General features: G+C 43.6%; 1 protein-coding gene across 4 annotated transcripts in view; it reads left to right on the forward strand.

Annotated features, from left to right (window-relative positions):
* Positions 1-22483, forward strand: part of rbms3 (RNA binding motif, single stranded interacting protein) — a 253939-nt gene that overhangs the window by 207313 nt on the left and 24143 nt on the right. For all 4 annotated transcript variants that reach the window (XM_070921153.1, XM_070921154.1, XM_070921155.1 and 1 more), the window contains 3 exons: positions 11217-11323; positions 18959-19002; positions 21646-21742. In XM_070921153.1, coding sequence (XP_070777254.1) covers positions 11217-11323; positions 18959-19002; positions 21646-21742 — 248 coding nt within the window. The remainder of the gene's footprint in view (positions 1-11216; positions 11324-18958; positions 19003-21645; positions 21743-22483) is intronic.

The following is a 22483-nucleotide window of genomic DNA, read 5'->3' on the forward strand; positions in this document are numbered from 1 at the left end:
TAGATTCCCTGAACACTTCCAAAGAGGAAAATTACTGTAAGCACTTTTGTGTTTCATTGTAATGCCCTTTCTGGCAGACAAAGAGCTGGGAAAGCAAGCTCTCACACACTATGCAAAGAGAGATTTCAATGCATACATTAGACAATACATCTATACTTTATGTAGTCAGAATTTGAGTCTGTGTTTTACAGAACTGTGACTACTTCTTTTATATCTGCTCACGAGAATATTTCCCATCATTTTTTCTGGCTGTCCTCATCTCAGTAAATTTGTATTGTTGGAGCCTCTCCACACTACAGCTGGTATTGATGAATGACGGCCCAGATGCTGAATTTTTCCATAGAAAGTTTACGTTTGAAACTCAGATCCTTTTCATTTCTGTGCAGCAGAGGCATTAATCAGAAGAATCTTCATCAGTTGTAATGCGTTTTGATGTGCTGTCCCACACTGAGCGGCACTCTTGGCACCCCTCTGTGACTCCACGGTCTCCATCTCCTTCGCCTCACAGAATTAAAAGTTTGTTTTCCTGCCATTTATCCATCAGTTCTGCAACTTCCGCTTCTCCCTTTTCACTCACACATAGACAGACAGTGTAAACCAGTGAACACTGTACAGTCAGATATTTGAAGTTTGGTAATTGCTTTTGGAGAAGCTGAGAAAAGAAAAAAGAACGTCGTCTAAGTCTAATTATTCAACCCCCCCCCCAAAAAAAAAAAAATATATATATATATATATATATATAAGAGAAAGACCAGCAAAAGGGGGTTGAGCTATGTGTTGGGATCTGGTTAACTCATCAAATAAGCCCATTATGGGGTAAAATCAACAGTGGAAGTGTTAGATGTGTGCTAGCGAGGGGAGAGTGTGTCCAAATCCCCTCAGTTCGCACAGCCATTACAAACAAGAGTGGATTAGCCAGCAGCCCCCTGCTGGGACAGTGAATGGATGAGAATGGGAAAAATGACGGAGTCCGCTCCTCTCCAGCATTATCTAAATAACAGGCCGGGGAATTCAATAAGTACCGGCCTCATCAGACCTCATCAGCTCCCCAATTAGGCTGCACATCATGGCGGCTGGCGGGCTGGTTGCCGTTGGTGACAGATGAGAGCCGGCGTGGTGGTGCGCCTGCCTCTGCAGCAGTGCTGTGCTGCCTCACATTCCTGACATTGTTTAAGTGAAAGCATTGCTGTGTGTGTGTGTGTGTGTGTGTGTGTGTGGGACAGGTGGGTTCTTTTCAAGGAGAATCATAAGTGCTGATGAATGGCATCAGTGTAACAACAGTGTTTGTTTTTGTCTCTATCTACTCATTTACGGTCCACGCTGACACTCAGGCCCACTTACGCTGTTCTTCTTCTGTCCTTGATGCTGCAGTGATGAGTACCTGATAGCCGGCCTCAACTTCAAGTAAGAAGGAGTTACCTTCACAGCGCTGGTGCTTGTGAACCCTAGTGATATCGATGTTGTGTGTGTCAATATCTCTCCCCTCCCACATTACCTCCCTGTGTTTCCCCAAGGGTCAGGACATGTGGAGAAAAAACACGGCTCTCCCGCATCGATTGGGGCCCATTAAGGCAGGCGAGAAAAACAAAGCCTTTTCATCACTTCTGAGATGTTTAGGCAAGGACTTACTCAAAGTTGCTATCAACAGGTCAACTGGTCCCTCTGGTTATCTGGATATCGCTCTGGGATGAAGGGGCAGTATAAATAGTGCTGAAGAGTTTGCTAAGTGTGTATTTTTTTTTCCCAAGAGAGGAATGTGCTATCAAACTGCCTTCTCCCAAACAGTGGGAGGACTGAGAGGGAAACAGTAGTGCGCTGACACAGGAAGGAAGTGGGGTCAGATTTTGGCCAGAGATTGCTTTGTTTCAAGGATTTGAACCTTTATCTTTCAAATTATTATTGTAGGGCATTCCTGCGTCAAGAATTTACACCCTATTGACCTGTTCAAACTTGAAACTTGATTGAATATGAAGGAGTCAGGGTAAACCCTCTTGCGTTGATGATACATGCCAGAAGCAGGAGACATATACATTGCAGACACGTAATGATGCTGTGCCGACAAATTGCAGAAGATTGGCTTCCTTGCTATGTTTTTAATTCACTTTATTACTCTGACGAGATAAGCCAGGAAATATTGCAATTTCCTTGGAAAACAGTTGATATATTCAGTGTGCACAAAAAAAATATGCCACTTTGTTGTCAGCAACTTTTTTTTTGAAAGACAGAGGAAAATTTGTGTCAATGCTGCTCGAGAACAAAGAGAATACCTAAGAAATGAATGAATTATGAGCCTTGGGAATGTCTGATGCACTGTTTGAAGTTCAGAAGTACAAGGGTCTGTCAGACAAAGCGCAGATGAGCAGGTTAGCCATCTAACTTTGTACCTAACTTTGCCTTTTTAGTCTTCTGAAGCTGGCTACACGGCTAATTTTAAATGAGCCAGCCAGGTCATAACCACGTCTGTGCCTGCTCGTGTTAGCGGTGTTTATCAGAGTACCAGAAGACTATAGAGATTAAGTATAATATTGTGCAGACATTTTAGTCATATGTCTTCCACAATGTCTTGATGAAGGTTGATTCACCAAAACATAGCTCTAAATACTGTTGCGTGTTGACGCTGTGCAGGAGTTTACACCTGTTTGTCTCATACAGGTGTGAGATTCATTTTCAGTTGAGCAAGAACAAGCATCATGAAATGTTTCAATGTGTCAGTTTGCAATCTGTTGACAGCAACACTTTTAACACATTATGTCCAACAATGACACCAAGATCATTTTGGTTAGTAGCAGGAAACCAATAAGTGGTAATGGTAATGTCGTAAAATAGCTGAAGACTGTGAGAAAATAAGGTAAAAGAGACGGATGTTGATGAGAGTGATAGATATGATTTTTATGAGGTAAGATGGCAGACCTTCCTGTGCTGGTTTTGTGATTATGTCTGTGAGTGCGTTTGTGTGTAAAAGACTGTGTGTGTGTGTGTGTGTGTGTGTGTGTGTGTGTGTGTGTGTGTGTGTGTGTCTGTGCACGGCTGCTCTTTTGAAAGTGAAAGAGCAAAGAGAGCTGCACCTGCAGCTTCTATCAACCAGTGGAAAGCTCCTTTCAGCACAGCATTAATTACAGTGTCTGCAGCTTTGCTTGGCTCAGACAGGCTGGTCTCCACGCAGCCAACCAAATCCTCTCACACATAGCTGCCTTCCTCTGCCACAGAGTCGCCTGATCCCTAATCAGCCACGGTGCCACTCTTCATCGATCCCCAATCAGTTACAGTAAAGGGGACGCTATAGAACCCCCCTCTCGCACACCCCCTCCACCCCTTCTCCCCTTATTAGTCAGGTGCCCCGCTTTCATTGATCATAAATCAACGTCACTGGCAGCATTGATCATCAATCACCCCCAGTGACATTATTGATCTGGCTGGTCCCTCAGCTATAGGCCTGCCCTCAGCTCTCGGCCCACATTGCGGCCCGGCTGTGGCGTATTGATCCCCCTCAGATACAGTATTGAGGGCTCTTTATTGATAATTCATTTATTGTGCTGTAATTTCATTTTCTTTCCTGTCCATACCGTTGTTACTGGAAGCCCCTGCGGTGGAAACCTCGTTAACAAACACAGCCTTTTGTATGCTTCACCGTGCTGCTCCAACTGATGTGGCTTTCTTCTATTTGCAGCTTGAAGCATATTTTCCGCCTCTGTTCAAATGTCATTATCAATTTGCAGCCAATGGTAGCCTAAAGGTTAGATAACCCTACTTATAACAAGAAAATCTTATGTTTGAAACCCTGGACCATCTGGGAAATTCTATGAGAGGCAAAGTACCATTTAGCAAGACGCCTAACATCCAATTTTTCTTTCAAGGTTCTGGCCAACAATAGAGGAGTTTGTAATGCGCTCTGAGTGTGAATTTGTGTAACTCTATGAATGTCAAGCAGTGTGGTGCTGAAAAACATCATGCATGCTCAGCAAAATCTCTTCTTGATAAATAAACCTAAATGATTTAGCTGTAACATTATGTGGAGGCGGTGTAAAGCTGAGTAAGAGGTTAAAATATGTATACAAGTCCAAATGCTTGATGTAAATAATGAAGCCTTCACAATATACTAAAACCACGCTTATAGAACATGGACTACATAGCATCCTCTAAGGTGTACTTTCAGAGCTCAAAACGGATTTATTCGGATTCTCATATAGTGTCATATATACCGAGTAATATTTGCTGTAGGTCTGGTGGATGGGCAGTTGAATTAGAAAGCGCCCATCTGTATGATTCATCTCTATAGATGGGAGGTTTCACGGGTCACTGGAGGCGTTGGCACTGTTATAATACTCTGCTAACAGGGACAGAGCTAGCTTCACTGTCTGCCCACACAGGCAGTGACACAGACGGAGGCAGCAGAGGTCAACCCCCACAGGCAAAGTACAGCAACAGCTGCTCTTAAGTCCGTCTGCCACAGCCAAAACAGTTTGCCATGAAAAGAGATCTCCGCAGGCAAGGACCAGTTTTATGCCATAAGGCCAAAGATAACCGACGAAGGCTTATTAATCATTGTTAGTTTATCTTGTTGCTGTCTGAGTGAGGTCTCTTTCCTTTAAAGTTTGCTCATTTCATAGGAGAATTTGTTATTGCAACATTACTCCAATGCAGATGCTCTGCATTGCATAATGTTCATACATTTTTGTTACTTTAGTATTGATAATGGAATGGCAGTATCAGCAACAAAAAAAGCCTTTTGTCTGCTGGCTGTCCAACTTTGAGTGATGGACAGAAAGGGGGTCTCATTTGCCCATTGTTGGCAGCAACATAAATTCAATGTGTTTAGATTTGTGTGCTCATCCAAAGCAGCATACTTGAGTTAGTGCGATGGGAACTTGAATCGGAGACTGTGTCATGGCTGAGAACCACTGAAAATTTCATGAGCTTTGTAATTGCCCTGTTTTGAAAAAGAATGTTCTACTCTCTCCAGTCCAATCAGGCAGCTACGTTTTATTTGTTGCTTTTACAAACTATGAAACTTGAGAAATAAGACAAATCAACAATATAGCATAATGGAACGTAACATGTGTCTGCATTACCAGCTTATCCTCAAAAATGTGTTTAGGCTTGTGTATGTGATGTTTCGTACTGCATCAGCCGGGTCATATTATAAGTGTTACTGCAAGCCAAAGACAGCTGAACTTGTTTCATCATTTCAGTGATGAAGAAGTGATGAAGACCTTAAGATGAGTCTCCAAACCAGACGGCAGGCCTACTTGGCTCGCCGCTTGTACAGTACATTTGTCTGTGACGAATTTGACTCACATCGTCTACTGCACATTGTAGTGTTTTCTTAGCTGGGATCTTATTTCGAAATCCACTCTACAAATAGTGTTTTCAGTCTTAAACTATACTCTTACAATTTTGAAGCAACCACAATGTGGCCGCTTGTAATTGCCACCCTGGCCAGCTGCGTAAAGCAGACACTGATACTGAGACCTACTGCAGCAACAAAGATGTTGGCAGTGTGGAGCAGCATGTGTGGGTTTAGCATTAGAAACATCTGCCACCACCACTTTAAAATTGCAGCTGGAACCAGCGACACTCAGATATGCCACTTGGAATGAATGCGGTGAGGACTGTCTGCTTGTATAAATGTTTAAATCTTTTAATATATGGATGGAGGATTGTGAGTCGTTTATTAGAGTTGGCAAACACGCATACACCAACTTCTACTCACTGGCACACCTCTGTCTACTCTGTTGTTCTTTAGTTATTTGTTTACTCACCATGGCAACGCTAACGTCGGGAATGGCAAGTGGAATTAGCTGATTAAGCTAAAATGAAGTTCTCGTTTAACTGGTACCTCAGAGCTTGTCTCACAGGAGTTGGCTAGCAGCTGGAAACCCACCGTCTGTTTGGCGCTGCACTTGCTACTCTCACATTTACTGTAAGAGCATATTAATTCAGAGTCAGTACTCGAAGGCCCAATCACGTTCACCCATATTCTCATCTGCTAAAATAATTATAGCTCTGTATTTATGCAGACTCTTCTCCACCTTTTCTGTTAGATCATTTCACATCGACGTCTACACGTTCCCGGACTACCTCTTAGATATAAAGACATGCACACATCGCTTTTCCCAAGTATTCCCATAAGATGGTCTCAGGCTATTGTAGTTATCTGCTGCGTTTTAGACTGACTGTGTGCCAGACACATGAAGCTCATCTCATCCATCAGCTTTGTTTGTCTGAATCTTGTCTGGGATCAGTGTGAAAGACAGAGAGATAGATAGATAGATAGATAGATAGATAGATAGATAGATAGATAGATAGATAGATAGATAGATAGATAGATAAATAGATGGATAGATAGATAGATAGATAGATAGATAGATAGATAGATAGATAGATAGATAGATAGATAGAAAAAGCAAGGAAGAACGAAATGCAGAGAGAGGCAGGCAGACAGGAGGTAACCACGACAGAGAGAGATGCGATCGAGGGAGATGGACGGAGAGAGTGAGAGATGGATTAGCATGTCAGAGACTCCCTACATAACATTACTCTTGTTAAGTGTGCAATAGCTCATCGATCAGGCTTCTACCACCCGCATCCAGGGCTCTTCCCTCCACTTCCCTTCCCGTAATCCATAATATCATCTCAGGCCTGTACCGGCTGCCGTGCTGCAGGAGCCCTGGGAAAGTCTGAGCAGGGGCTGATCAATAGCCATAGAGCATGTGTAGCGGATGCAGGGTGAGAAGCAAGGCGTTGTTGACATCCTTCTCCCTATACTAATCTCAGTCACTCATCTATATAGTATGGATCGGAAGAGGGAAAACTGGACTGTGCCTGTCACTTCCACGATCGCTGACTCTCTCTCTCTCTCCTCTGTCTCTTTCTGTCACTGTCGCCCCATGTCTTTTTGTCTCTCTATGACACTGTATCTGTCTTTCCATCTATCTCCCTCTCCCTTTCCTCTTTGTCTCGCTCTCCTCTCAGCGCCCGCTCCATTTATCAGGCCCGTGTCATTGAGCCATGTGTGCCGTCCCTGTCAGCAAAACGGCTGGCAGACTGTCTTCATTTCCACGCTGAAGGATGCGAGGCCAGCGTGGCAGTTGTGAGAGCTATCGACTGGGATCCGTCAAAGCCCTCCCTGTAGGGAAGCTGCTGCTGCGTGCCTGCCTGCCTTCCTGGTTGGCGGCCATTCTGAGCTTGTCTGGTTTACTCTGAAAATGGCGACATATATGCTGTATTTTTGGTCCACGTCCCCTCTCGTTTATCCTGCACACCTGCCGTATGTTTTTCTATCATAACTACTCCTCTGTTTTTATCCGTTGTTATCTATTTCTTGAACACCGTCCCTTTCGCTTCATGTGTCTGTCTGTGTCTCTCCATGTTTCTCTCTCTCTCCCTCCCACTCTTTCTCTCTCTCTCTCTCTTTCCCATAAGACACAGCTTCCTCGGTCCGGGCAGACAGGTCAAGCTGGCTGATGGGAATCAGACAGTTGTTGATCCAATTAGAGATCCCCTCGAGCAGCATCAGAGTACAGCTGAATTCCAATAAAATACTGTCCTCTTTCTTCCTTTTCCCTGTTCTCTCCAAACATGTCCTTACAGTAAAACACAGCAAGCCATCCAAATGACTTTTCAGAGATGCTTAGCTCATGGAACTTCAAGCCAAGAACCTGTAGGAACCCTGAACCAAAGTTGTTATTGAGAAGTGGAAAGCTTCCTTTCACTGAAGCCTTTCAGAGTGACATATTTTGGTACAAGTGGCTGAACAGTTCCCTCTGTTCGCACTCTTTAGGGCTTTGCACACACCAAGAGGAAAGCAAGGCTGGCCCAGTTTGACTCCAAGCCCTTGTAAGAGGCCTCTTTTGTAACTGTCTTGATGGTGAAAAGCTGGCTGTTTCACTGAGCAAAACCTTTTACCAAGCCCTTCTGCAGCTCGGGGGCATTCCTGCATTGATTTCACCATTCAGGCCAAACAGATGTACAGTCCAATTCTGAGCAGAGAATGAATGTATGATGTGCTGACATTGATGTATTATAATGCATGTGCATTCATGTATCAAGATGTTACTCAGTTGGCCTTGCGAGACCATCCGGAGCACGCAAGCTCTCTTTGTCCACAGATACCAGAAAGAAAAGGAATGGTGAGATTTGATGTTCTCGCTGCGCTGGCTCTTATTCTGCAGACAAAGGGCTGATTTCCCCCAGATGTCGGCCCATAGGAAACAGCAATAATTACTTATGCACGCAGCGCTAATAAGTGAAACTTGCAACAAGCTTCAGTTTAATTGGCTATTGTAATTGCACCGTCTTGTACAGAAGTACATGTGCATGCACTTATTGGTTCATTTTACTGGGTTGTAATGTGTTTATTGATGAGCAAAAAGCCATGACTATCTCCTCATAACCAAATGCACAGTGTGAAGTATGATTGAGCCGAGCCTGTGATCAAATGAGGCTGGCAGCACATCTTACTCTCACTAAACTGTGTTGTACTGCCCCTCTTGCTTTTGTGTGTATGTGTGTACATGAGTGTGATTGGTCTTTGGTGTGCACACTCCAAGGCACACATGTATGCGCGTATGTGTGCGGTCACCCCTCGTTAACGTGTTTACCAGTTCCCACGGCAACCCACATAAAAAACAATTAGGGGTTCCCATGGAGCACCTTGTTAGCGGTAGTTGTTGACCTCTGACTAAAAGCACTTTATGTCTTTTTCCCATGATTTAGATGATCATTAAAGGGCAGCAAATTGGTTCATAACTGAACTTTTTTTTTTCAAGCGGACCCCCTACAACACATGTTCTGGAGCTGGAGCCAGCGTGAAATGTGTTGTACTTGGAGCCTGTGACCTAAAGACGCAGCATCAGCAAGCTAGCATGTACAGCCAGTGGCCTAGTTTATTCTAGGCTGTGCCAGTGATGACGGTGTGTGGTGAGAGGTCTAAGAAAGGTTTTTAGGCTGGCAGCAGTTTGTATTGTGTGTGTATGTGTCTGGGTATTTCTGTGCGTTTTCAAGGGTTATAGCAGAGAGCCTTTAAGGGCAGAAGGAGGGTGTGTGTGTCAGGGCTACAGAGGGGTGAGTGTGATCACAGGGTGGGTGGGGTGGTGTGAGGCTGTTGATCTTGGGCTGGAGTCTTAAACAAATTGGATAGTTCGCTGTGGGAACTGGGGATGTAGTCACAGGGGTAACGTCAGCATGCTCTGTGTCAGATTCTCCAAATCTCTCCGATAGCTAATTATCTCCCAGCGTGCCAGAGGAGAGGTTTGGAAGAGCTTTTGTTGTTTTTTTTCTGCAGCGTCTCTCTCACTCTCCCTTCCCGGCAACACTCTCCTGGGCAGACTGTGAGAAGTTTGGTCCCATAGTAGAGCCTAAAGCCACATAAACACACTCACACAAATGTTTTTTGGGGGGGGGGGTTTCTAGAGAAGTTTGTTTGCATATGTTTGGCCCTATAGTAGCCCTTGAGCAGCATAAATGCACTCACACACACCCTTTTTGTTGTTGTTGTCTCAGACACTTACTGTATCTACAAAATAATTCTCTCAAAATGTGGCGGCATTTACAGTAGCGACATGTCAGAAAATGGAAACGAACAGACAAATCATCATGTTAGCTCATTAACACCCAAATCCTTTCATTCAGCTGGAGAACTCCCTCGTCATAAGTTCACTTCACATCAGGTTATTTTATTGCTGTCACCGCCCTGTCAATCCCGACAGCATTTCTTTCTCTCCTGTCTTGTGATGCTGCATTATTATCAAGGCCCAAGCACCTCTAACATCTGGGAGCGGAGATTAAAGCATCAACAATTCTCTCGGTGGGTGTCATATCTGGCACGGCGTGATGAAAGGTCCCGTTGCTCACCTTCCTGCAGACAGCCCCGTCGTTGGCCTGTGTCGTCACAGAGCGGCCGTGTCACGAGCTGCCAGGCCTGTAATGCGAATGCGATGACAGGTCCCATCTAAGCCACCAGGTGCAGGGCAGCAGTGGTGCAGTGTTTGGACAAGCTCGCTGCCTCAGTGTGTACTGTACTGTTGCTGAACTGTACAACCTTCCCGGGGAACGAGTGTTTGATCCTGGTTTAGATCCTCACTCTACCTCTGTTTTCCACCCATCTGTTTCTCTTATCTGTTTCACTCTCTTCCCATTTTTTGTGTCTTGTTTCTCTTACTCTCTCTGTGCTATCCAACTGTCTGCATTCCCCTCTCTCATCTCCAGTCTGCTTCCAAGGAGATTCCGATCTCGCTGACGCAGACTGAAAAGGGGACAGACACTGTTAAGACCCCCAGATCCCCAGCCAAGAGAGCCACCCGTTTCTCACGAGAAAAAGCTCACTAAGAACTTTCTCTGCTTTTTTTTTTACATATCCCTCTCTTCCTTCATTGAGGCTGTCTTTCTTCAGTTTTTTTCCCTCTCCTTCCACAGGATCTCATCAGAAGCGTCCTCTACCTGAATCCATATTTGTCTCTTTTGGTGCTCACCTGCAGCTCAAGTGTGAGAAAGTGCCCTTTGAGAAGTTATCTTTATAGCAACGTAGGTCATCACAACACTTTCATCAACCTTTTATCGGCAATTATGCACACAAAAGGTTGTTGATACAGAGACAGCTTAGATGAGGGCGCAGTACAGGGGGCTTTTTTTATTTTTAATTGGATTAATAACAGCTACTTCGTGTCATGTTTCCCTGCTGGTTGAAATGGTCAGAGTTCCCCCAGTGTTCACTCTGAGAACAACAGCATTAATATCAATGACAGCCTCTACTCAAACAGTACAGCCCAGTGAGACGCTTGCACTCGTAGCTGGGAAGTGGAAAAAGGCATAACATTTCAAATAAAAGACAAGATGGCTGTTAAAGTAAAACACAGAGGGATAACGTGTCAGGAACAGGAACGCCTTCTAGAAATAAGCTTTGGCTGACAGAGCGGTCCATTACCATCTCAGAGGTATTTACAAGAGCGATTACTGTGATTATTATTTCAACAATACCCTGCAATGGTCTTTCATGGGCTGCCAGCCTGGGCCGGGGTAGGGAGAACCTGCCAACATCGCTGGTCTGGGAATTTATCTAGAAGCTCCATAGGAGGGCAGAGAGGAGGAAGGGTGGAGGGAGGGACAGAGATATGATGGTAGAAGAAGAGAAATGCGACACAGTTCAAAAGGACTTCTGTCCTTCTGAGGGGTCGCAGTATGTAGTCCTCCTAACATGATTTTGTCCTCTCTCTGTGCAGCTCCCACGGAGCCTTTGCTGTGCAAATTTGCCGACGGAGGACAGAAGAAACGCCAGAGCCAGAGCAAGTACCCTCAGAACGGGAGGCCGTGGCACAGAGAAGGCGAGGTAAGATGTAACACCAATGCAGAGGCTGTCCTCCCTCAACATGTCCCACAAGAATAAAGAGTCTTTCATAGGGTGCTGGTAGAGTGCAGAAGAAATCAGTGTTGTAGTGCAGATCTCAACGCAAACTAGATTTCAATTTCTGCATGAGAAATTCTACAAACAATGCACTTTGCATCCAGCTTCCTCAGCTTTGCTCATCAAGCTGCAAGGTGCCACATGTAGAACAATGGGATTTCGCAAAATTTAGTCCATTTACTTGGTTTGTACTGACCAGGAGTCAGTGGAAAGAGACTGCTGTTACAATCCAGCATCACCTTTTTTATGTTCCAACTACACTTGAAGGATTGCATGCTTCTTTCATTGCCAATTCCTTAATTCTGGCTTTGACAAATTCAGTCAATATGCAATATACGTTCACATTTTTACATAATTTCCTTGAAATTAGAGACCCTTATATGGCCAAAAATTATAAGCCAACTCAGTTAAACTCTTTCCATTCCAACATGTTGACGTTCTAAACAAGAAGTTTACCTCTGAGGTAATGGTTTTTCTAATAGCAGGCCCCACCCTGCTCACAAGGCCCCTTGAGAAGTTGGCTACAACATCTGGCTTTATGTAAACCACTGCTGCCTGTCATTTGTATTTACTCTAAGGTATGGAGCTGTTATAAAAAAGAAAGAAAAATACCCCAGATATCGATCAAACTGCCCCCGGATGTATAGGCGCTGTCACCTAAATTGCATCTCAAACCGAACGCCCCACTGAACACGTATATTCCCGCCATACATCAGAATGCCGGGAAAACAGAAATTGGATACAGGGCTATGGTAACGTATTCATCAGCAACATGTGGAGACAAGGTTAAAGTGTCTTCATGGGCTACCAACCTGCTATACTGGGAAGGACACACGAAGGAGACAGGCAGAGGAGTGCTTCAGACTGGACTATATAGAATAGAGTGAATACACACACACACACACATTCAATGGGGCTGACAGTTGTGCTGAAACGGCAAGGTAGGGGAGACCAGGAGAGATGAAATGTTTGTCCTTCAGAAAACACACGCTCTCTGTGTGTCTGTGTGTGTCTGTGTGTGTCTGTGTGTGTGTGTGTGTTAGGAAGGGTATGTGTGTTTGTGTCTGTCCATCATATGTTCAGCAGCCCTAACGCCTATAAGCCAGTGGAGCGTGTTTAACCTAAATCACATTGCTACATCCCCTCACAGGCCCACACATTGACGGGGGTCAGCTCAGTTGACTTGAGGTAGAGTGAGATGACTGTGTATGTGTGTGTGTGTGTGTGTGTACTTCATCTTGAAGGGTATAATAAGGATCAAGACAAAGTCCTACACTGCCAAAATAGAGGAAACATCCCTTTTGTCCTTTTGCTGTATTTATTCCCCACCCTTTGCCTCCTCTACATTAAAGACACATTATCTTTGACCTGAGTTTAAAACAGCAGCTTACTGTGTCTCACCGATCCTACCTCCTGTAAAATATGTTTATTTACTACTAATTTGCATTTCCGAATACGTTCTGGAGGAAACATAATTGCGGCCTGGATAACATCCACCGGCAACATTTTTCTCATCCAGGAAGAGTGACGTCTTTATACTGCTTAGAAGTCAAATACAAGAGTCATACAAAGCAGAGGACTTTAAGACCTGGGTTTGTCCCTCCATGTTGTTGGGTTAAAGTAACTAAGACATTTTCTAAAGTTGTGGAAAGGTTGTGGTTTTGGATTAATATTTAAAAAGTAGATGCATCCCGTCTCGAGCTGTAAGTCATCATTGACTTTTCTGATATTTAATATAGACTGCAAAACTTTAACCAAGTGCTTTGAGTTGCCTAAATGTAACATAATATAACATAAAAGGCATATACGTTTAAGCAGACGGGGTTGGTGTCACACACATAGACACACTGGATATCGATATGACTGAAAAAAGACATTAAACTACAAGCTAACCTTCAAAAGGCAGCGACGCACAGTTACTGTGTGTTCAGACAGAATGCAAAGCTAGCTGACGCAGCTTTATGAATCCACTTCATAAACCTACAGAGACAATAATAAAATAATAAAAAATAATAAATAACGTTCTGAGTTTCTGGAGAGTTCAGTCAGAGGCTGAGCTGAACACAAACAGACAGGAACAATCTGCGTCCTTTGCTAGCTACAGCTAACGTCTGTCTGCGTTGGTGCGGAAAAAAATCGTCTGTTTGCGGCAAATAAATGCAGATATAGGCAAACATTTGCTTTGCTTTCTGTCTGAACACACCTTTAAACTCAAAGGCTGCGTGCTCCTCCTTGTGTTTTCATCTGAATTTAAAGTTCTTCTTATTGTCTCAGTAAGCGAAGAAATCCCTCCTCTGTATCACCCCCCTCTCCTTCCCTCCACCCCCCCCCCCCCCCCCCTCTCTCTGCCCCCTCCCTCCTGCCATGTTTCACATTAAGGCACGGCGGCGTGACTGAGAGGTCGAGGTTTAACAGCCTGAGTTCAAGGCAGTGTGTGTGTGTGAACGTGTAAATCTGTAGCTGAACACTGAATGTGCTTGAGTGTGTGGCCATTTATTTGTTAATGTGTGTCTTTATGTGCTGTTGTTTTGCTCTCCTTGAGGGAGCCGATCTGAGATTTAGACCTTCAGCCAGAGGATGTGTTTTACATATTGAGGTAATTTTAGCTCCCTAACTTCACAGAGAAATATTTGAATTAAGTGTTAGGATTTAAATTGAGGCTCGGGTTAGATTTAGGACCTCAGTTTAGTTTCAAGATTAGAATTAGAGTTCCAACTCTGTTGCATGTACTTTTCTGTAACACAAAGTACTTTTCCGTACACTTAGTACTTTTGAAATATCACCACACTCAAGACATAATACCAAGGTTCAAGGAGGCTGAAAAATCAAACACAGACAAAAGGAGGCTCTCTGCACACTTCAGTTGCTTTTCTGTATTGATTCATCATCACTTTTTTTAAATTGCATCTCCCTCGTGTACTTGCATTAAAAAGCACAGGCTCTATTTGATGTCATTATGAGCTCTGGGATTTGTACTGATAGTGACTGAAAGCTTTGCTGTATCATCTTATCCTGAACCTAAATGTGCAGAGTCTTGTTATCTCAAATTTCTCTCAACGTATAAAAAAGAAATACATAAAATAGATAAACAAATACTATCAAACAAATTTGTCTATCTTATCTATAATAGTGATCATCAGTTGAAGAAAAGAAAGAAAGGGTTTCAGAATAAGGTTAGGGTGAGATTTAATGCTCAGCATGTAGCGGAGAATGTTAAGGTTATGGTTAAAGGACTAATACATACTGTGGACCTCATTTACACCTGGTATTAACATGCAGTCTGATACGTTATCTGGATATTGATATCTGATCATGCAGTAGGCCTTTGCATTCACACCATTAATAAACATTCTCATTATCTCGATTCTGCCCACAGTGTGATCGGATCTCAATATGCAAATTGGGTAGATGGTGCTCGTGGACTACTTACTGTCTTTTGCTGTGGACGGGGTCATCTGTAGCTCTTTGCCTGGCTTGCTTGAGAGAGAGAGTTACGAGACCTTTCAACAGATTATTTTCTTACACCTTACATCTACACCTGGCTGAGTGCCGATCACAATGCAAGTCAGACCACCTCCAGATATGGTCTGGCTGGTCCGACATCATTCAGATAGCAATGCATTCTGCGTGCATTTAAGCCTCTAGGGTCAATAGAAAGGCCCTAGTATGCCATGCATGCATGTGTGTGTGTGTGTGTGTGTGTGTGTGTGCGCGCGTCCTTATGGTCATTGATCAGCTGTACAGGCAGGGCATGGGGAGATGGGAGATAGGCATCACATGTTAGTCTGTTTATCAGAGCTGAGGCCATTCCTCACTTCGCTCCCTGTGGCAGCAGCCCACACCATTCACCACAACTCTCTCTCTCTTCTCTTTCTTTATGTCTCTCTACCTTCTCCCTCTCTGCAGTATGTCTCACTCGGCTCGTATCTCTTTCCCTCACTCTCTTCTTCTCTGTCTTTTTTTTTCTATCTTGAAGCGCTCTCTCCTTCTCGCCATCTCTTTCTCTCCTACTTTGTCTCTCTGTCTCTTCTTCCCTGTATTTGAAGTCTTCCCAGATCCCACAGCAACATATGGAGAGAGAGAGAGAGAGAGAGAGAGAGTGGGTGACTCACTGAGACTAAGGGAAAGAAAGAGAGAGGGAACACATTGCATGATCAGTCAGGAGTTACAAGGGGTTGAGTGCTGCAGGGTGGCTGGTGGTGAGGATTGAGAAATATATGACAGATTTTCTTGTAAACTACCCAAAGTGGGAGTCTAGAAAGTGCTGTCTCTCGCTGTCTCATGCTGACAAACATATTAGTCACTGCATATACGGCGCACACACACACACACACACACACACACAGACACAAGCGCCATGGGTGCTCATTCTTTTCTCTCTCTCGCTCTCTCTTTTCACTTCCTCACTCTCTTTCACCAACACACACACTCCTACACACAAAAACTTTCAAAGTCACACTTCTCAAGCACCTACTCTGGGGGAATGAGTGTAGATGAAAAAAACATCCGGCTTTCCACTCTGTGTGAAAGCCTGACAGATGTCCGTGTGTGTGTGTGGCCACGAGGCGGGGAGAAAAAATAGAGAGCAAATCTGTGTATGGAAGGCAAAAATACAAGGAGGGAGTGTGTGTGTGTGTGTGTGTGTGTGTGTGTGTGTGTGTGTGTGTGTGTGTGAGGACACAGAGACGATGGCTTGGCTCAGTTTTCCTGTATAAGAACAGTGCAGCACAGGTGTCCTTACAGCTAGTGAGGATAGGCTGTCCTCAACACTGTGTTAAACGCATGGATGCTTACACACACACACACACACACACACACACACACACACACTTTTTAAAGCTGTATTATTGGTATGGTAAAATGCATTTACATTCGCTTTGAAAATGCATTAGTAAGCCAAAATGCATTTTGTACACAAAAGAGCAAAAGAAGATAATTATTCACAACTTGCTAAACTTGAATTAATGATTGACTACAAGAAGCACCAACTAAGTCATTCTCTACTTCTTTTTAGTAAGTTTGGATCCAACTGTCATTATGCCACATTTTGGCATTTTCCCATATCTATAGTGGGAGACTTTTTTGTGTATGATCATTTTGGAAGAACTTTTCTGTTAAATCATCATATTTGCTGCCTGAGGTGAGGAAGTATAACTCGATTTCGACCCAATTTAGGATGCAAATTTAAGGCAGATAGCTGCTCTCTCTTTGAATGCCAGGTCTGTCTGTGGCAGGGCCAAGCTTTCTTCAGAGGGTCCTCACAGTAAAAAGTCAAGGTTTTTTTTTTCAGTCTTGGATCCAGCTCAGACAAAAACATGTACACATACACAAACCGTCTCTGTCTTTTCCTCTCTCCTTGTTGCGGAAGAGCCAAGAGCTGACTGCATCAGTAATCAGTCATTGGCCATGCAGGGTTCCCGGTCAGGAGATTCTCTGCTGTGGAATTCATCAGCACATGGAACCAAGGGCAGCACTTAGGGGAGTTATCAGCCTCACCAGACAGCTGGCCATGTCTGCCACTGCTATTAACGCGCATGTGAACACACACTCACACACACACACACACACACACACACAAACATGCAGACAGGCATGCAGCGGGACTCTCTTCATCTCACATTTAGCATAAAGAGAGTGTATAAATACATACACAGAGACCTTTTGCACATATGGACACACGAATAAAGTAGAATATATATAGATATAAAAATACTGGGGCTGATGCAAGTCCCTTCATCCACCCTTTACAGCTTCATATAAAATGTCTCTGAAAGTCTTTTTAATTAGTTGTGCAAATACACTCTCACACAAATTGAAAACAAAGACCGACCACCACCACTCACACATGCGTCCACACATCTCTAGTGCCATCAAGTTCTTACTCATTTGGTGGAGATTCTCTGTTTTTGCTGCCTCTCGTGGGTTTGGTGTAGGCTCACTGACAACACCCCCCCCCCCCCCCCCCCACCCTGCTCCTCAGAGCCTCTATTCCCTTAACGGTGTAGCTCAGTGTAGGTAGCCCTCTGGAGGAACAAGGTCAAAGAAGTGGTACAGAAAGACGGGAGGAGGGTAGATTAAGAGGTGAGGGATGAAGAGAGAAAGGAAGAGAACACAAGATGATGGAGAAAGAAAGGAGAGGGAGGGAGAGTAAAGTGAGAGAGGAAGGGCAAGAAAAGGGAGTGTGTGTGTGTGTGTATGTGTGTGTGTGTGTGTGTGTGTGTGTGTGTGTGTGTGTATGTGTGTGTGTGTATGCTGATGAAATCTGCCGTCCTCAGCAGACTCCCGTTAAAAGAAATCGGATTAGCTCTCCTCCGGGAGAGAACCTTCAGGAATGCAGATGACGGATTGTGGCGCACAGGTTTCTCTCCTGGACTCTAAGAGGGCCTCACACACACACACACAGTTAAACACACACACACACAGTTAAACACACGCGCGCGGACACACCATCAGCAGACAAAGAACTCAGTTTTCCGCTCACTCCTTTTCTCTCCAAAGGGCATTTCTTCATTTCCTCTCATTCATAAAAACATGATTGTACGTGATTGAAATAGAAAGAGGCGTCTTCAATACCAATTCACTTTGTCCTATTGACTAAGCTTTTTCACACATTGGTTTTGTCACTTGTCAGTTTTTCCAATTTGAAATGAGTTGATTTTGATTTGATTTAATTTATTTTGAACAAAAAGAATCGGGGTGTAGATTAAGTTATTCCCCAAGTACAATGAAGGTACAGCAAATTATCTTGGTGACATTGGTGCAGGAACATATTGACAGATTTCCCAGAGACAATCAGAACATAGCAGCACAAAGTAACACACAGTAGACAGTGACAGAATGTGGTCCAATGTATATATACTATACAATTTAGAAGATATTAATCTTACCTGACAAAGGACTACCGACTGAAATGTTGTGATATGCATAAAATAACCGATAGTGTGAAGGATTTCTGGTTCCTTCACAGGTTTTGCCCCGACGCACCAGTCATTAAGACTGAACGTCTTAGTAGTTGGACATTGTGGGAGATACACTTATTTGCTTTATTGCAGAGATGTACTTAGATGACAAGATTGATACCACTCTCATGTCTGCACACTATATATTAAGGTACAGCCAGCAGGAGGTTATCCTAGCTTTGCATAAACATTTGAAACAGGGGGAAACCGCTAGTATGGCTCTGCCCAAAGGTAGAAAAAAGCTGCCAGCACCTCTATGGCTTATTAGGGTTAGGGTTAGTAACACGTCATAATAACACGTCATTAACACGTTTTGTTTGTTAAATCTGTACAAAAAACTAAATGTAAAAACATGCAACGTTCTCGTCTAACTCTCAGCAAAAAAGCAAATAAGCACATTTCCCAAAATGTGATATAAAGAAAAATACAGACAGCGAAAAAGAAAAAAGTTGTTGTTTCTTGACCAACTTTGTTATCTGTAATGTCTTTTCAATTGTTGCAATTTCTCTTATTGCAGTTTAATGTCATTTTGTGTTTCTTTCTGATCCTACTCTCTTAATTTGGGATTAATCCTGCATGTTTATTGTTTTTTCTCTTTCAGACTGGCATGGCGTTAACATATGATCCCGCCGCAATGCAGAATGGGTAAGAGCTTGACAGTCAATCCATCCTTGGCACCATCTAATACACTCACCTCTTGGCTCATAGGACCCCAGTCAATAATACTGCCATACATAAAGATTAATGTAGTGTCTGCACTTTGTTACTGTTTGATTAAGGAAATCTATATGGACTTCAAATATTGGTTTTCATTGTTTGGGTCGGGTGAAAAATGGCAAAGGGTGGCTGAGTGAGCCCGTGTGTTTACGTGTGCTCGGGACTTCATGTAGGTGTGTGTTCCTGTGTGTTTCTGTGTCTTTATGTCATGACTTAATGGTGCTGTGGAAATAAATGACCCGGCAACGTGTTTTATTTTCCCCCGCAGTACTGAGACAGGAAGGAGAGTGCTGAGGTTCCCCTCTATCTCCCTCTGGCCTCAATCATTTACAGGAAGCTCCTCATTCCCCACTTCCACTTATCCCTCAGTGACTCTGAGTCAATCTCAACCAAAAAAAACTGGATGAATAGCATCACTCATTATACACAGCCTGCCATGTAAAAAAATTATAATCCCACAGATATTTGTGTTAAGCAACAGACCTGCTGGCAAAGGAATGATTCATTCTTAATACATTCGACCAGAAGTTTAGCCTAATGATCATATTCCAGAAAAAAGGGAAATAGGGTGAATTAAGTAGCAAAGAATGTAAAAGTAGTCAGCTTTATTCAAGTGTAAATCTAATGTAGAAAAAAATAAATAAAGGGAATCAGCTAGCAAAGAATGAAGTATATAGTCAGTTTAATTCTTACGTTAATGCAAAGTAGAAAATGAAAATGCAGTTGAACTGAATCTGAAAATGTAAAACAGAAATGCTACTTCACATTTGTCAGACTGTGCTTACTGGTACATCAAAATTCAAGTGCAAATTGGATTATCCGTCCATCCATCTATTTTCTGCTGCTTATCCGGGGCCAGGACGCCGTGGCAGCGTGCTAAGCAAGGTAGTCCCGACGTTCCTTCTCCCCAGTAACATTTTCCAGCTCCTCCTGGGGAATCCCGAGGCATCCCAAACCAGATGAGATATTTAATCTCTCCCAGCGTGTTCTGGGTCTACCCCGAATCATCAAACTCTGCCTCCCACACAGAGGATGTGTTGGTTGGGTTCAGGAGTTCCTCGAAGTGCTCTTTCCTCCGCTCAACAAAATCCCCAGTCAGGGTCAAAATTCTCCTCCCTTGCTGAACACAGCCCGAGCCAAGCCCTGCTTTCCCTTCCTGAGTTGTCTGACTGTTTGCAACTTCCTTGAGGCCAACCAAGAGTCCTTCTCCATAGTATCCCCAAACCCAGGTTTTTGCGTTGGCGACGAGCAAAGCCACAGCCCTTCTGGCCTCCCGATACCTGTACCTGTACGATAGCTGCTTCACAGGACCCTTGACCCAACCAAGCCCGAAAGGCCTCCATAGTGAAGTTACCCCAGAGACGTCTCACTTCCTGTTTGACCTCTTATGAATAAACGATTGTAAAACTCCAATAAGCCAAATTCAGACAGATATATTTGGGATTTGTAGAGCTATGTAAAAAGAACTGTAAGCATCAATCACAGATGTAGAGCATAATGAAAATCCGTTGAATTGAATAATGTTTTACAGCTGGGGTCTGTGAGACCCCAAACAGAAGTAATTGTAATATTTTCTGTAGTGTACTTGTCACTTCAACATCAGTTCAAAATCAACGCAATTCAAGCAAGTACAAAGGAAAAGTCATGAAGTGTCAAGCTGATAACAATGTTATGTATGGTTTTTGAGTCAGTCAGGGGTCTCCAGGACTCCAAACAAAACATTTGGGTTAAAATATAATGTAATACACAACATCAAGAGCAGATACTGTATCTTGAAATTGAATGCGAGGTCGCCAGACCTAGTACATAACTAATATCCTCGGCCAGTAATATGATCTTCTGCTCGGGTGACAGACTATTGGACATTCCTCTTAGCCTCCCAGGGGATCACAGAGACATTAGGTTGCTATAAACCTTCAGAAATTAGATGAAGTAGCGTAGCCGACCACTCTGCTTCTCTGCAGCTCATCAAATCTTAGCTTCTTGAAATGCATTGAGTTTTCTCCAAGCTCAGCCTACAAGCGTGCTACTTAAGGCATACAGCCGGCACGATACAGTATAGCCTTAATACTAGAATCCACGGTGGGAAAAAAAATACAGACAACCTCCTACTTTATATGACGACAAAGCTCAATTTGATGTGATAAAACCCGACTTTTCAATTGAGAACGCTATAAGACACTTCATGAAACTTTTATGTGGCGTTCGAAATATAATATATGGCCAAGTGTTTGCTCTGAACAAGCTACCGGATAAATCCACAGTGTGTTTGTGTGTGTGTGTGTTCTTCTTTGAGAGCGTGTTGTTCTCTCTTATATAGACAGAGAGACCTTTGTAGATCTGTCAGTTAACACACCATTTTTGTATTAAGGTAACAGAATTTCACATTTACGTTATGTCCTATATACCTATTATATATAATATGAATTTGACAAACTAATTCTGCTGTCTTCTCCTCTTTCTGTTCTCTCTACCTTCCACTACTCTTCACCTCCTTTCCATTTCTCTCTTCTCCACCCTCCTTCCTCTCTTTCTCTCTCCCCCTCTTCCTCCCTCTCTGTCCCTTCTCAGGTTCTACTCCTCGCCTTACAGCATCGCCACCAACCGCATGATTGCACAGACCTCCATCACGCCCTTCATCGCTGCTTCCCCCGTTTCCACATATCAGGTGGGCCATAATGCACTGCATTATGGGTAGATTGCTGTCTGTGTATGTGTAATGTGAGGGTTTGCTTTGTGTAGGGGGATGGAAGAGAGGGGGCGGGCTGCAAAACAGCGTGAGGTTCTCTCTTCTTCTTCTTCTCTCATCGTTTCTTCGCTGCTCCAGCTGTGCTCGATGACATCTGTTTCGTAGGCGGCAAACACAACAGGCATCAGAAAACAAGCAACAAAAAAAGGGGGGGATTAAAATAAAAAGGCTGACAGGGTAGAAAAAAATAAAATCACCCATCAAGAATGAAAGTGTCTAGGAAAAACAAACACTTTCCTCCCTGCCAGCTTCCTGACCTCTTTTGTGCTCCCTCAGCTGCTAATGCAATGAAGGCGTCTTTTTTTTTTTTTTTTTTTTTTACTAACTTCGATGCACTCGCTTCCTCTTCCAAAGTGAATTTCCACATTCCTCATGGCTGTGATCTGTGGAGTAATGAAACAGTACAGAACAGTAACGTGAAAATTGGCTGCGTGAGATGTCAAGAGCGTTAACCGTTTTCCGTCACTGCGCATTTCACGCAGCACCCTCTGCTGAATCTAAACATCAAGAGGCACTGCCACTGTGCCCTCTCGCTCTGACACTATCGTTTAACATCGGCTCTGTTTGGTATGCAGAGACAGACAGACGAGGATAGTGAGCAAGAGAAAGGAGATGAAGGATAGATGGGGAAATAGAAGGGACAGATGGAGAGAAAGACAA

This window comes from Enoplosus armatus, chromosome 16 (assembly GCF_043641665.1).
Source record: "Enoplosus armatus isolate fEnoArm2 chromosome 16, fEnoArm2.hap1, whole genome shotgun sequence".
Lineage (NCBI taxonomy): Eukaryota > Metazoa > Chordata > Actinopteri > Centrarchiformes > Enoplosidae > Enoplosus > Enoplosus armatus.